This window comes from Scyliorhinus torazame, chromosome 1 (genome assembly GCF_047496885.1).
Source record: "Scyliorhinus torazame isolate Kashiwa2021f chromosome 1, sScyTor2.1, whole genome shotgun sequence".
Classification (NCBI taxonomy): Eukaryota; Metazoa; Chordata; class Chondrichthyes; order Carcharhiniformes; family Scyliorhinidae; genus Scyliorhinus; species Scyliorhinus torazame.
Genome location: NC_092707.1, coordinates 276,662,985 through 276,678,453, shown reverse-complemented (window position 1 = coordinate 276,678,453; position 15,469 = coordinate 276,662,985). Strand labels below are relative to the sequence as shown.

General features: G+C 45.6%; 1 protein-coding gene across 1 annotated transcript in view; it reads right to left on the bottom strand.

Annotated features, from left to right (window-relative positions):
• Positions 1 to 15,469, bottom strand: part of LOC140421638 (uncharacterized) — a 165,854-nt gene that overhangs the window by 103,434 nt on the left and 46,951 nt on the right. Inside the window, exons 3-4 of the mRNA XM_072506436.1 lie at positions 10,133 to 10,233; positions 1,918 to 2,047 (exon numbers count right to left, since the gene is read on the bottom strand). Coding sequence (XP_072362537.1) covers positions 1,918 to 2,047; positions 10,133 to 10,233 — 231 coding nt within the window. The remainder of the gene's footprint in view (positions 1 to 1,917; positions 2,048 to 10,132; positions 10,234 to 15,469) is intronic.

Below are 15,469 nucleotides of genomic sequence, written 5' to 3'. Positions count from 1 at the left end.
AGGGGGAGGGAGGGGGGGGGGTGTTTGGGGCATGTCCTTGATGCTCCATGATGTGTTGAAGCTTTGGTATAAGCACTGTATGCCTTTACAAGTTGACACAAAGCAACCCATGCCTGTTATCGAAACGCCTTCGTAAAATTATCTGGACACTCACGTGATGAGGTTTTTGATTGAGTGACCTGCCTTCTGATCTTGCGCTGAACGTTTATTTGGTTTGGCTTGAATTGTAAATATCAGAAATAAAGACCTGCATTTATATAGCGCTCCTTACAACCACTGGACTTCTCAAAGTGCTCTTCACCAATGAAATACTTTTGAAGTGTAGCCACTCACCCCATTTGCGCACAGCAAACCCCCACAAACAACAATGTGAGAATAATTTTTATGTGAGTGATATATATTGGCCAGGAAGAACTCCACTGGCGTGGGCTCTCTTGCATCTACCCGAGCAGTCAGATGGGGCCTGGGTATAAAGTCTCACCTTAAAGATGGCACCTTCCGGCCGTATAGCTTCTCTCAGCACTACACCTGGGTGTCAACCGAGACTTTGTACTCAAGCTCCTGAGTGTGGTCTTGATCCTGGAACCTTGTGATTCAGCGACAAGAATGCTACCAACTGCTGAGGCTCACTGCCAAGCATCTTGTCTCAGGTTGGCTGCCCTCTCCTCCATGGAACACAGGGAGGAAAAGGAGACCTTTCAGCCCTTCCAGCCTGTTTTGGCGTTAAATGAGATCAACGCTAATCTGAATGTTAATTCCACCTACCTGTAACCCTCTATAAGACCATAACATATCGGAGTAGAATTAGCACATTTGGCCCATCGAGTGTGCTCCGCCATTCGATCATGGCGTATACCTTTCTCATCCCCATTCTCCTGCTTTCTCCCCATAACCCCGATCCCTTAATATATTCTAGCCCAGCAAAGCTGACACAATTCTCACTCTCCGTTAGCAAACTCCAGTGTAATTTTCACACAAAACACAGCAAAAGAAGCCAATTTCTAATCTAGTCACTGAGGGAAAGGACAGTTGCTGCAGGAAGTTGTGAACCAGCACCTTCTCTGCTCCTGCCCAGGAGATCACAATCTCTGTACCCAGAAATGCCAGTGACAGGAAGGGAACGATGGAAAATCCAGGGATTCGCAGGGTGTACAGCATGAAATGAGTCCGGCAAAATACCAGCAGCGATCCCAAAGTCGAATTTCAGTGTGTGACTTGTGTCATGAGGCAGATGAATCACTCACCTATGATTATTTCTGATTGTAAGAATGAAGAAAGCTGGCTACAGTTTGAGGAGCACAACATTGCATAAAACATGGCTGTCCCAGAGCCGCTCCTGCTCCGACTTCCTGCCTGCATGCGTTAGAAGGGTTTTCAGGTCAATACTCAACCAGTTGATCACATTATGAACCCACCTTCTGTAGCCATCACGTTCCGGTGTGGGGCTTGTACCCTGAGCTTCTGGTCCAAGGACTGTGACACTACCCACTGTGGCATAAGACCACCCTCTGTTATGCTAGTCCCTCTTATTATTAAGCTAGTGACAATCTTGTCATTGGCTCTTGGGCAGCACAGCAGTACAGTGGTTAGCACTGCTGCCTCACAGCGCCAGGGACCCAGGTTCAATTCGGCCTTGGGTGACCGTCTGTGTGGAGTTTGTACGTTCTCCCCATGTCTATGTGGTTTTCCTTCGGATGCTCCAGTTTCCTCCCACAGTCCAAAGATGTGCGGGTTAGGTGGATTGGCCATGATAGATTGCCCCATAGTGTCCAGAGAGGTGCAGGTTTGTTGGGATTATGGGGTTTCGGGGTTAGGACGGGTGAGTGGGCCAAAGTAGAGTGCTCTTTCTGGGGGTCAGTGCAGACTTGATGGGCCGAATGGCCTCCTTCTACACTGTAGGAATTCCATGGTTCTTACCAACAGTGATGCGTCTCTGCCTTGGCGAATCATCTTCTTCTATCAGCATGTCTGGAGCTAACCCTAGTCTCCGCAGGTCTCCAGTCATGGCCTTCATGTCATCCAGGCTGCATGTTCGAGTCACCAGTCTCTTCAACAGAAAGTGAAGCAAAGATATTACATGGAACATAACATTCTAGGAACACCATTCAGCCCTTCAGTTCTGTTCCACCATTCAATTGGATCATATCTGAGCTGTATCTTAACCCCATCTATCCACCTTAGTGTCATAACCCTCAGTAGCCATTGCCTAACTAAAATCTCAAACTCGGTGTTCAAATTTTCAGTTTACCCCCAGCCTCAACAGCGTTTTGGGGAGAGAGTTCCAGATTTACACTATCCATTTTGGGAAGGAATGCATTCTGACATCACCCCTCAACGGTTTGGCTCTAATTTGAAGGTTCTGCCCTTTTATTCTCGACTTGCAAATCCTTCCAACCTACGGCAACGGCAGTGAGTAGGAGTTAGCGAGATTCCTGATCAGCTATGTGAATGGAAAGAATGTTGGAGCCTCTACCATTCCTGGGATGAAGGGGTTGTCTTGTGAGGAAAGGTTGAACATGTTGGGCCTATACTCATTGACGCCTAGAAGAATAAGAGGTGCCCATATTGAAACATATAAGATCCTATGGGAGATTGACAGGGTAGATGTTGAGAGGCTGTTTCCTCTTGTGGGGAAAGCTAGCATAAGGGGGCACAGTTTAAAATTAACATCTCCCATTTAAGGCAGAACTGATGAGAAATGTCTTCTCTCGGAGGGTTGTCAGTCTTTGGAATTATCTACCCAGAGAGCACTGGAGGCTGGGTCATTGAATATATTCAAGGTTGAGTTAGACAGATTTTTCATTGACAAGGGAGTTGAGCACAATGGGGTGAGGGGGGCAGGGGGGGGTGGAGGGGTGCATGCAAACAGGAACATGGAATTGAAGCCACAATCAGATCAACCTTGATTTTATTGAATGGTGCAGCAGGCTTGAAGTGCCGAACGGCCTATGTCTTCTCCTATTACTCCTGTCCTTATGTTCAAATGCTACTCTGTTAGAATCTATTTAAAATGTCAATCAAAGACAAAGATGTTTGCACTAATGGTCATTAGCAATTCTGTTCCTGAGCCACGATTCATTTGCCTTTGTGTACCCTGGCACAAATAAAATGGAAGTTGTAATGGCTCACATAATAATGTTGGGTAAGGCTGGACTTGGGGAATCATCTGGAAGCATCTGTTTGGAGTACATTAATGATCTGAGCTTATAAGCATCAAATTACTGTGTATGGATTCACCATCATCATTTATCTTCATGGACTCTCCAACATTGTTGTACTTCTAGAGCTGGTGGCTGGTATTCAGTAAGCATTAAGTGACACCATCAAAATGTATTTCAATAGTTCCTGTAATGTAGTAATGTAGAGGTAAAGTAAAGAAATGGAGTTCATCAATTCTGGAAGAAACATTTCTAAGTTAGATAATGGAGAGATCAGAGGGAAAGAACGTGTCTAAGAAGATACTGAAACCTCGGGGGGGGGGGGGGGTGGTAGCTCTTAAGATCTCATAAGACAGCAGGAATAGCTGCTCAACCCTCAGAAAGCAGGGTGAACAAAGCCAGATGTGAAGAACCAGTTGCTGTTAACCTCAGAACACACCAAGAGAAATTAATGTCACTCTGTGGTAAAAACCTACTAGACTTTTATAAATTCTAAAATCTATAAGGAGTTGCTGAACAGATAAGGGGAAGATTAGGTCTGAAGGTAGTTAAATTAAGATTATTTGGAACTGTTTTAGGGCGTTTGTACTGCATGGAGCCAATGTTTTGTTTAAGTGTAATTCTGTTTTATTTTTTCCCTATTTCTTAATAAACATTTACTTTGCTATAAAATCATCACAAGTAGTCAGGACATCATTTCAGAACCTCTCCTCTTACTATTACAAATTGCAAAAACAAACACATTGGCAGTTATTTAAAATGTCCCATCTTGGATTTGAACAGCTTGGCATTTGCCATCAGTCGTGCCATCACACCATGGAGATTGCACCGATAAAATGGTGACTGACAGTTAACTGCCAAGCTCTGTTTGAAATTTAAATCGGGCAGCTTGTCCCTGATTGGTCAAGGCATTGCCCTGAGGAATGAACCAGCGAATGACTTATCACTTATTTTGTTTAGCTGAAACAGGCACAATGTGTGCACGTGTTCTTCCAGTCTGCAAAGAACAAACAGAGCCTTGTGTCTTAATACGTGCAGCTTCCAGCACATGCAAATGTGCTACACTGTGAGCCAGACTGAAAATCTTCAATCAATTGTCAGTGTAATTTTTAGCACACTGAGGATTATTTAGGAAATATTGTCCAATCTGAGACAATTACTACACAGGGCCATGTGAGTCCCCATCTGCCTGCCCACATGGATGTAAATGGCAATATTTCAAAGAATAGCATGGGAGTTATCGCTGGTGTCCTGGCCAATGTTTAGATGAACAGACGAATATGGAGCAGGAATAGGCCATTTGGCCCCTTGAGCCTGCTCCGCCATTCAATAAGATCATGGGTGATCTATAGTAAGCTCAAATCTGCATCCCGGCTACTCCAATAACCAATACCCCCTTGCTTACCAAGAATCCATCCACCTCTGCCGCAAAAATATTGAAAGACTCTGCTTCCACCGTATTTTTAGAAAGAGTTCCAAAGACTCACAAACCTCTGAGAAAAAGAAAATTCTTCGCACCTTTGTTGTAAATGGGCGACCCTTATTTTTAACCTGCTTCTAGATTCCCCCACAAGAGGAAACATCCTCTCCACATCCACCCTGTCAAGACCCCTCAAGATTTTTAAAGGTTTCAGTCAAATCATCTCTTACTCTTCTTAACTCCAGCAGATACAAACCTAATCTCTTCAACCTTTCCTCATAAGACAACTCACCCATTCCAAGATTAGTATGAATGAAATGAAATGAAATGAAAATGGCTTATTGTCACAAGTAGGCTTCAAATGAAGTTACTGTGAAAAGCCCCTCGTCTCCACATTCCGGCGCCTGTTCGGGGAGTCTGTTACGGGAATTGCCTTGGTCTGCTTTCAAAGCCAGCAATTTAGCCCTGTGCTAAACAGCCCCTTCCCTGAACTGCTTCTAATATACTTACATCCTTCTTTAAGTAAGATGACCAATACTGTGCACAATACTCCAGATGCAGTCTCACCTATGCCCTGTACAACTGAACCATAACCTTATTGTTGCAAACAATTCCCCTCACAATAAACAATAACTATTAGCTTTCCTAATTACTTGTTGTACTTGCATACTAGCCTTTTGCAATTCATGCACTAAAACACCCAGGCCCCTCTGCATCTCACAGCTCTACAATCTCTCACCATTGAGATAATATTCTTCTCTTTTATTCTTTCTGCCAAAATGGAAAATTTTACATTTTCCCACATTATATTGCCTTTGCCCACTCACTGAACCTATCCATATCTTTTTGTGGCCTCCTTATGTTCTCTTCACAACTTACTTTCCTACCTATCTTTGTATAATTATCACATTTGGCAACCATCCTATCCAGTCCTTCGTCCAAGAAATTTATATAAACTGTTAACAGTTGAGGTCTAGCACTGATGTGGCACAACACTCGTTACATCTCGCCGAACTGATAAAGACTGTTTATCCCTCAATCGGCATTTTATCTGACCATTATCACATTGCTGATTGGGGGAGCTTGCTGGGTGCATTTTGGTTGCAGTGTTTTCTACATTACAAGTGTTTAGAACACACAAATCTACTTTGGGAAACTTTGTTGAAACCTCCTATGGGGCCTTGCAGCGAAAGAGTCCCTGCCTGACCCACCACAGACCAGCTCCGGGGGACGTAGAGAAGTCATGCCCTTTTTTAGTGCACTAGCTGCCGTAAACCAGGTAAGTTTATAGGGCGTAGTGAAATTGACAGGCCAGAGTGAGGTAAGTGGTCAAGGTAAGTGGGTAGGATTTGGGTGGTCGGGGGAGGGGGTGTTGGGTCAGTTCATGGGGGGTTTAGTTCGGGTTGGGGGTGTCAGGTCAGATCAGGGGTGCACAGTTCGGGTCAGGAGGGTTGTGTCGAGTTGTAGGGGATGGGGTCGAGTCAGAGGAGGGTCAGGTCTAGTCGGGGATGGTCAGGTTGGGGGGGTTGGTTTGGGGGGGTTGGGATGAGGGGGGGTCAGGTTTGGGGGGATCAGGTTGGCCACCTGGTTCGGGATTGGGTTGGAGGGGGTCGGTTTGGGTCAGTGGTCGTGCCCAGGGTCAAGGGAGTCAGACATCTTGAGGGGCAGTTGGGTGGACACAGGATCGAGTCGGAGATTGCTGGGTTGGGGGTGTCAGGTTAGGGGTGGGACTTAGAGTCTTGTCCACAGATTGGGACTCTCGTGCAGCTGGGGGTGTAGTTGTGATTAGTGTTGGGGAGGGGAGGGTCCAGAGTGTTGGGGGTGTCCCATGCGGTGCTCCGTCTGGGTGTTATGCTGAAGTTAAAAGTAGTTTTATTTCTTTAAACTCTTTCAGAGTAATCATTGACTTAACATTGGCAGAACCATCTGAAGGTAACAATGTTGGATGGTTCCTAGTGCAGTGCAATTGTACAGGGGAAGTTAATGCTTCTGAACAACTGCAACATAAACCCTTACCCGGCAACCTTCCAAAGGGATTCCCCAGCGCATCACTGGGGCACCCCCAAAAATCCGACGCTAGGGAGTCAGGAAGTTATGAGCAGTGGCTATGTTTCAAAAAGTACTTCATTGGCTTAAACATTTGGAAACATCTGATGGTTGTGAAAAGTGCGATATAAATGCTAGTCTTTCAGATTATTATTTGAATTAGGCAGATTATTATTTGAATGGGTGTAAATTGAGAGAGGTGAATACTCAGCGAGACTTTGGTGCCCTCGTGCATCAGACGCTGAAAGTAAGCGCGCAGATATAGCAGGCAGTAAAGAAGGCAAATGGTATGTTGGCCTTCATAGCAAGAGGATTTGAGTGTAGGAATAGGGATGATTTACTGCAATTGTATCGGGCATTGGTGAGGCCTCACCTGGAATGTTGTGTGCAGTTTTGGTGTCCTTATCTGAGGAAAGATGTTCTTGCTATGGAGGGAGTGCAGCGAAGGTTTACCAGGCTGATTCCTGGGATGGCCGGACTGTCATATGGGGAGAGACTAAATTGGTTAGGATTATATTCGTTGGAGTTTAGAAGAGTGAGAGGGAATACCATAGAAACTTACAAACTTCTATCAGGATTAAACAGGATAGATTCAGAAAGAATGAAATGAAAATCGCTTATTGTCACAAGTAGGCTTCAAATGAAGTTACTGTGAAAAGCCCCTAGTCGCCACATTCCGGCACCTGTTCAGGGAGGCTGGTACGGGAATTGAACCGTGCTGTTGGCCTGCCTTCAAAGCCAGCGATTTAGCATTGTGCTAAACCAGCCCCTAAATGAAGTTACTGTGAAAAGCCCCTAGTCACCACATTCCGGTGCCTGTTCGGGGAGGCTGTTGTGGGAATTGAACCGTGCTGTTGGCCTGCCTTGGTCTGCTTTCAAAGCCAGCGATTTAGCCCAGTGCTAAACAGCCCCAGTTCCCGAATGTTCCCGATGGTGGGGGAGTTCAGAACTAGGGGTCATAGTTTAAGGCTAAGGGGTAAACCATTTAGGACTGAGATGAGGAGAAATTTCTTCACCCAGAGAGTGGTGAATCTGTGGAATTCACAGAAATTAGTTGAGGCAAAACGTTGTGTAATTTCAAAAAGGAATTAGATATAGCTCTTGGGGCTAAAGGGATCAAGGGATTGGGGGGGGAGGCAGGTTCAGTGTATTGAACTTGATGATCAGCCATGATCATAATGAATGGTGGAGCAGGCTTGAAGGGCCGAATGGCCTCTTCCTGCTTCTATTTTCTATGTTTCTAGTTTCTATGTTTCCTTATTTCTCGATGTGGAGATGCCGGCGTTGAACTGGGGTGAGCACAGTAAGAAGTCTTACAACACCAGATTAAAGTCCAACAGGTCTGTTTCAAACACTAGCTTTCGGAGCACTGCTCCTTCACCTGAGGAAGGAGCAGTGCCCCAAAAGCTAGTGTTTGAAACAAACCTGTTGGACTTTATCCTGGTGCTGTAAGACTTCTTAATGTCCTTATTTCTCCTGTAAGTTTTCCTTTCCTCAGCCCATTCTCAACAGCAGGCCCTTAGACACTAATCAATTGCTCCTCCTCCTCCACCTCCTTACAATGATGGGCAATCATGAACCTAAGCAGACATTCTCCAAAGGTCCTGGTCAAAACTCCACGAAAGGATGAAACCTAGAATCTTCTTTTTCCTCAGTAGCCCATTGATGCACGATCAATCACTACTGAAGCGAGATTGTAGTCCAATTGAAGGCATTAATGAATAAGTAGTTACCCCAGCAGCTCCGGTACAGAATGACTGCTGTGGGTGAAACACAGACTCTTATGCTCCGCCTGCTGGGCGGAACCAGCAGGCAGGTTAGAACATAGAACATAGAACAATACAGCGCAGGACAGGCCCTTCGGCCCACGATGTTGCACCGAAACAAAAGCCATCTAACCTACACTATGCCATTATCATCCATATGTTTATCCAATAAACTTTTAAATGCCCTCAATGTTGGCGAGTTCACTACTGTAGCAGGTAGGGCATTCCACGGCCTCACTACGGTTCTACCACTCATACTACAGTATAAGGTACTGTTGATAACTTTTGGTTGGTTCAATTGGCTCTGTTTTATAACTTTGCTCTCGAGTCGCCAGGTATCTTTATGATACCACCACGAGGTTCAAGTTCAAGTAATGATCAATAACTCAATACACCGATTAGTAAGATTCAAATCAAAGCACATTTACTATACACAGTAATCGCTACTCATGCACAAATTCTACTTCTAAGCTACTTCTACAACTAACAGGCCTATACTTAGCTTCGGACTGGCCCACCAGGCCAGGGGAACAAATGGCCTTTCGTTCGAGTTCTGAGTCTGCGGGATTCGAAGTTGGTACGGATTGGTAGCTAGGAGCGTCTATCTGGTAGCGAGCATTGACGTAAGACTTACTGGATATCGGGGGCGGCTGCACCGGTCACTGTCAAGGGTTGGTTTGCGTTGCTGAGTGACCCGGTCAAGAAGAACGATTTCAACTTGGGGGCTTAGCTTTATAGTCCCCAGGGGCTTCCCGCCTTTCAGGGCGGACCCTGTACCTGGTTCCAAGTGATTGGACTTTGTTCCAATCGCTTGGTTCGATTTCTCCAATACTGGAGCGGTTCCCTGATCGACGGGAGGTCTTGAGGTGTCCGTTAACCTCTTTTGTGTTGGCTCCTGCTGGCGCCGAGGAGTCTGGCTTAGCTTTGTTTATCCCAAATGTTTTGATTGTTCCTGTGGATCGCTCATTAGTATGTAGATGGCTGCTACATTATTATGCAGATGGCTGCTTGTATCGATGCTGTCTGGGCTTTTGCAGAGTCTAATACACAGTAACTTGCACCTGCTAGTTTCTGCCTGTGTTGGCTGAATTTCCCTGCAGCCTTTGCTGTTCTCCATTTTGAATCGGGACTTGGCCAACCCAGGTGGCTACAGTACATCCCACCTAGGTACTGCGATACCCCTAATATAGCCTACCACACCCATTTTATTTGATAATCCAGAAAGTACTCTATCATGAAGCAGCACGGTCACAGTTGCTTCACAGCGCCAGGGACCCAGGTTCGATTCCAGCTTGGGTCACTGTCTGTGCGGAGACTGCACGTTCTCCCCGTGTCTGCGTGGGTTCCCTCCAGATGCTCCGGTTCCCTCCCACAAGTCCCGAAAGATGTGCTTGTTAGGTGAATTTGACATTCTGAATTCTCCCTCCGTGTACCCAAACAGGCGCCAGAGTGTGGATCTTCACAGTCACTTCATTGCAGTGTTAATGTAAGCCTACTTGTGACACTAATAAAGATTATTATTGAAAGTTAATTGGGCAGCAATAGAAAAGTTTACGGCAATATATAGTAGATTATTATTGTTATACATTAATATCTCTTATACCATCAGTGCTTAGCTAACAGACTGATCTCCTATCAGCAGGTATCCCAGTCCTAACCAACTGGGCTATTAAGTGAGTCCCTGTGAATGGCAAGTGCAACCTCACATTCATAGATGGCTGGGATAGCTTCTTATTCCTTACCTTGAACTGTAACATGGATTCCAGCTTGCTCTGAAGGGGACTCATTCTGAATTTTGCTTTCATTGGTTCCTTGGAGTTCACATCCTTGTTGCTTAGATCGTCTACATGAAGGATACAAAGAGAATGAAGTACAGGCCACTCTCATAAGAACTAGGAGCAGAGTAGGCCATTCAGCCTCTTGAGCCTGTTCCATCATACAATAAGCTCATGGCTGACCTTCAACCTTGACACCACTTCCTTTCAATCCACAAATTCTTTGATTTCCTTAGCACCCAAATATTGCTCTCTGTATTGAAACTACTCAACGATGGGTCATCCATGGGCTAGAGAATTCCAAAGATTCACAACCCTTCGAGTGCAGAGATTTCTCCTCATCTCACTGTGAAACCAGGGCAGTGGAAGGCATTTTGATATTTTGGGTATTTGTCATGCTGTAAAGCCTTTTTCTGTTCCTTTTTTTAATGTGTCTTATCTTTATATTTGTGTTAAAACATAACCAGCTGTGAGGTGGACCATATCCTGAGCTCAACACCGGGTGGCAGGAACATGGGGCGAAATTCTCCCGAAACGGCGCGATGTCCGCCGACTGGCGCCCAAAACGGCGCCAATCAGACGGGCATCGCGCCGCCCCAAAGGTGCGGAATGCTCCGCATCTTTGGGGGCCGAGCCCCAACATTGAGGGGCTAGGCCGACGCCAGAGGAATTTCCGCCCCGCCAGCTGGCGGAAATGGCCTTTGTTGCCCCACTAGCTGGCGCGGAAATGACATCTCCGGGCGGCGCATGCGCGGGAGCGTCAGCGGCCGCTGACAGTTTCCCATGCATGCGCTGTGGAGGGAGTCTCTTCTGCCTCCGCCATGGTGGAGACCGTGGCGGAGGCGGAAGGGAAAGAGTGCCCCCACGGCACAGGCCCGCCCGCGGATTGGTGGGCCCCGATCGCGGGCCAGGCCACCGTGGGGGCACCCCCCGGGGTCAGATCGCCCCGCGCACCCCCCAGGACCCCGGAGCCCACCCGCGCCGCCTTGTCCTGCTGGTAAGGTAGGTGATTTAATTTACGCCTGCGGGACAGGCAATTTATCGGCGGGACTTCGGCCCATCCCCGGAGAATCGAGCGGGGGGGCCCGCCAACCGGCGCGGCGCGATTCCCGCCCCCGCCGAATCTCCAGTGCCGGAGACTTCGGCAATCGGCGGGGGCGGGACTCACGCCAGTCCCCGGCGATTCTCCGACCCGGCGGGGGGTCGGAGAATGTCGCCCATGAAGTGCGGACAACGTTGGATGAAGGGCGAATTCTGATCGAAGCCAGCAACACTGATACTTATATGGGACTTTTTCAAAATAAAGGCTAAACAAGGATATACACACTGGGACACACACAGACACACACACAGACAAATACACACAGAGACACACACACATCAAGCACACACACAGACACACACACACACACAGACACACACACACACATACACATATAGACACACAAAGAAACACACAGAGACAAATGCACACAGATATGTCAGGTCATGTCACTGGGGCAGTGGTTAACAACCAGACACCCTGATCGAAATCAGCTTTTTTAGTTAGCTATCAATATTAAGCATTAATTCAGTGCAACTATAGCTGGGAATTAATTAGATAAAACTCTAAATTTTCACATTTTGCAAGTTGTTTGAGACTTGCTAGAGAATCCAAGGCCAGTGACGTCAACTAGCCAAAAGGCTTCATTGTATTATAAAAATGCAGCTGCTTTCCCAAGCCTGGACAGTCCCATTTCCATGGTAATACACAGTCTAAGGTCATAAAGCCCAGAAGGCGATGAGAAAATCACACATATATATATTTAAATATATATCTCTCTTAAAATTGACAGACACTTCGGTCAAATTGAGTGAATTACAAATTAGTTAAAGCCAATCGGAGATGAAATGAATGCGACTTTAAGATAATGATCTCCTTAAAAATCAATTGTCGGGATGGAAAAATCCATTCCGACAATTGATTTTTCTGAAACCTATTTCTTTGCTGCTATTTCTTTTGCTAAATCACCATTTCTCTTTTGTTTAAATCAATCCGTAATTTTGTATTGTGTATCATGATTTGAAGAATTACCATGATTTGTATTTTAAACTCAGCCACTGTATTTGCTAAAGACAATCAATCTGACCTAAGTTTGTATTGTAACCAAAGTTTACCAGTAGACACTAAAGCTGACAAATAAAGTTCAACAAAACTTTGCCAAAAAGCACAGCCTGAATCTCTGTTATTTGGGATCTAAGAAGGGATAATGCATATCTAGGGTTCTGAATAGACACAGAGAACCATCACACCCCAATTACACCCCAATTACAGAAACTGGCCCAGACAATAGCCTCTCGGATACGATGAATGGCTTTCTTCCTGCCTGACCAAGGTACAACAATTACATCCATTTCTGGCAGCAACCTGGAGAAACACCCCCTGCTGACAACAGGAAATGACCAGGTCTTTGCATTGCCAGGATGGGATTGATAACCATTCAGATGGCTCAATTTAGGACATTACCTTATGTACAAAGAGACCAGGGTCAGAAAGGGAGTAATAAAACCAAAGCCCTCAAGGATGAGCAGGTTAGGTGGGGTTATGGGGTTACGGGGTTAGAGCGGGGGAGTGGGCCTAGGTAGGGTGCGCTCTCAGAGGGTCAGTGCCGACTCGATGGGCTGAATGGCTTCCTTCTGCACTGTAGGAATTCTATGACATTGCAGCTACAGCCAGGAAGGGTGACTTGGTCAATCATTGGAAGTCATGCAGAAGAATTTGTCCAGTGGACTGACCACTTGCGAACAAGCTTTTGCATGTGGGCCTTACCAAACAGCTGGTGTTGGAAGTATATACTGTTGCTTAGTGGGTTTCATAAAGGTTTTCCATATGAAATGGAAATTGTATCCAAAGTTGGATTGTGTCATATGCCTAGTACGGGGTCTGGACCTTAGAGGGTAGTGAGACCCCCTGTTTAAGAGTCTTACAGTAACCAACTCTTATTAAATAAAATAATCGAAACTTTGACATTGGACCAGGGTAGGTTCTGGAGGGGAGGCTGGGGAGGCGGGGGGGGGGGGGGGGGGGAGGTGTTTGCAGGCTCACAATAAACAAAGAGACAAAAGCAAGGGGAGACTCCCAGACTCAGTTTCCCGTGGACAGACCTAGAAATAAGAGGCATGAGACAAACAGTCAAAATAAGGGACAATTCCTTAAAATGCAGGACAGTTGGTCACACTGTCTGAGACTGTGACCTCATGTTTTGACCTCTGCAGCCAAGGGAAACAACCTCCCAGCATTTGCCCTGTCAGGGAGCATTTTATATGTTTGAAGAGACTGAGAGATCACCTCTCATTTTCTATACTCCAGAGAATATAGACCGACTCTACTCAATCTCTCTTCATTGGACCACCCACCCCAGGATTCAGTCCAGGCAACCTATGCTCCATTGCTTGTAAAGCAAGTCTGTCCTTCCTTTGGTAAGGAGACCAGAACTTCCAAACCAAAAAAAAAACACATTCCTGTGCTCAAACTCATGGGCAATCCTTCAGCGCTTTCTGAAGTCAGTGGATTCGTCATGGTCCATTGCACTGGGTAAGGCTAACACGTCTTCACTTTCAGAAAGCCATATTGAACAAACTTTATTTACGCCTCCCCAACAGAGAGGGCAGCAGAGAGGGCAATACAACAAAATAGTCGGATTGTGCACCATATACTACAGTCGTTGTGGATACTCCAAAAACTGATAGTTCCACGACATAAATTAATAACTATTTACTTCAGAGATGACCGGGAAAAGTTCCTGTTATCTGGAAATCTGGTATTAAACAATGTTGTGGAAACAAGTGAGTTTAGACTGACGTAACACAATAAATACTTTACATATCTTATGACATTCTTCCCCAACAGAACATTCTGCCGAAAAAACAACTTTTTATAAGTAGATATTCCAAAAATAAAGATGCTAAGATTTTTCTGAGTGTACAGGCAACTGTGAATAATTAATGCCTGCAAGTTCACTTACAAAGATGCCTCAGATCCCTCACTGATTTTGTGGTCTAAAACCAATTCAAGAACATAACACACCTCTATACTTTGCTCTCTCTGTAATTCAATATATGTATTCAGTTCACCTCAAGATTTCCATACTTTACAAAGGCTTCATTGACTGTCCCTTTGTTGGTACTTAACTGGAGAAATTCCTTCTTTCTATCTGATCCTTTTCAGTTTGTTTGCTGCGGTTATTCTGGACCATGGAACCAGCCATTTGCCATTTAGTGAAACATAGTGAACCTGTCTGTCCACCATTCAGTCCATCAGGCTGATGGTCAGGGTTAAGGATACCAGCATTATTTAGCCCCAAGGGATTACTCCACTCAAACCAAATTGCAGCTTTAATGTTTTGAGATGAAAGTCCAAAGTCTTTTTAACAACATAAAACATATTTAATTAATACCCTTTGTGAGGAATGAAGATGCTGTAGATCATTTTTATCTTGTCCTTGGTGGCTCAGTGAATGAATGCAGCAAGTGGCATGGTGCTTATCCACATAAGTGTATTTATATAGCACCTTTTATGACATTACAAAGTGTTTTACAGACAATGAGGTATTTTTGAAGTGTGGTCACTGTTAGTGTGGGAAACACAGCAGCCAGTTTGTGGACAGCAAGTTCCCACACACAGCAATACGATAATGACCAGATAATTCTGCACACCTGGAATAACTCTTCTTCTGTTCTTCAGAATAGCACCGTGGGGATTCTTGATATCTAGCTGAGAGCTCAGACAGTTTAATGATTGATTCTTTTCATCCCACCACTGGCAGCCGTGTCTTCAGCTTCTTTGATCGATGTAATATCCCGCATGGTCTTCCCGGGCTCCTTGCGGAGTACGAGCCCCATCACTGGCGGGGGGGGGGGGGGGGATCTCAATCCTAAACTCTGGATTTCCAGCAAGCCCTGTTTCTCTCTCCACAGATCCTGTCTGACCAGCTCAGCATTTCCAGCCATTTTTGCTTTTTTACCTTAAAACCTTCCTCATTGATCACCTGCCCTGATACCTCGTGATGTTGCTTGGTGTTGTATTCTGGCTGATAATATCCCAGGAAGCATCTTGCACATCTCAGCAAGCCACGGTAACCAGGGCCAGTTTTGCCTCTTTAACCACACCTGCCACGGTGCCACCACCCATCTCTTAGCGTGAAATACAACCCCACCTGAAATGGCTATCTCCTCAGTGTGGGCCAGCAGAGGAGAACATGCTGGAAGGGCTGCAGCAACTTAACTTGTAACACATCACCTGCAATGTGCAAGGGGCAATAACAG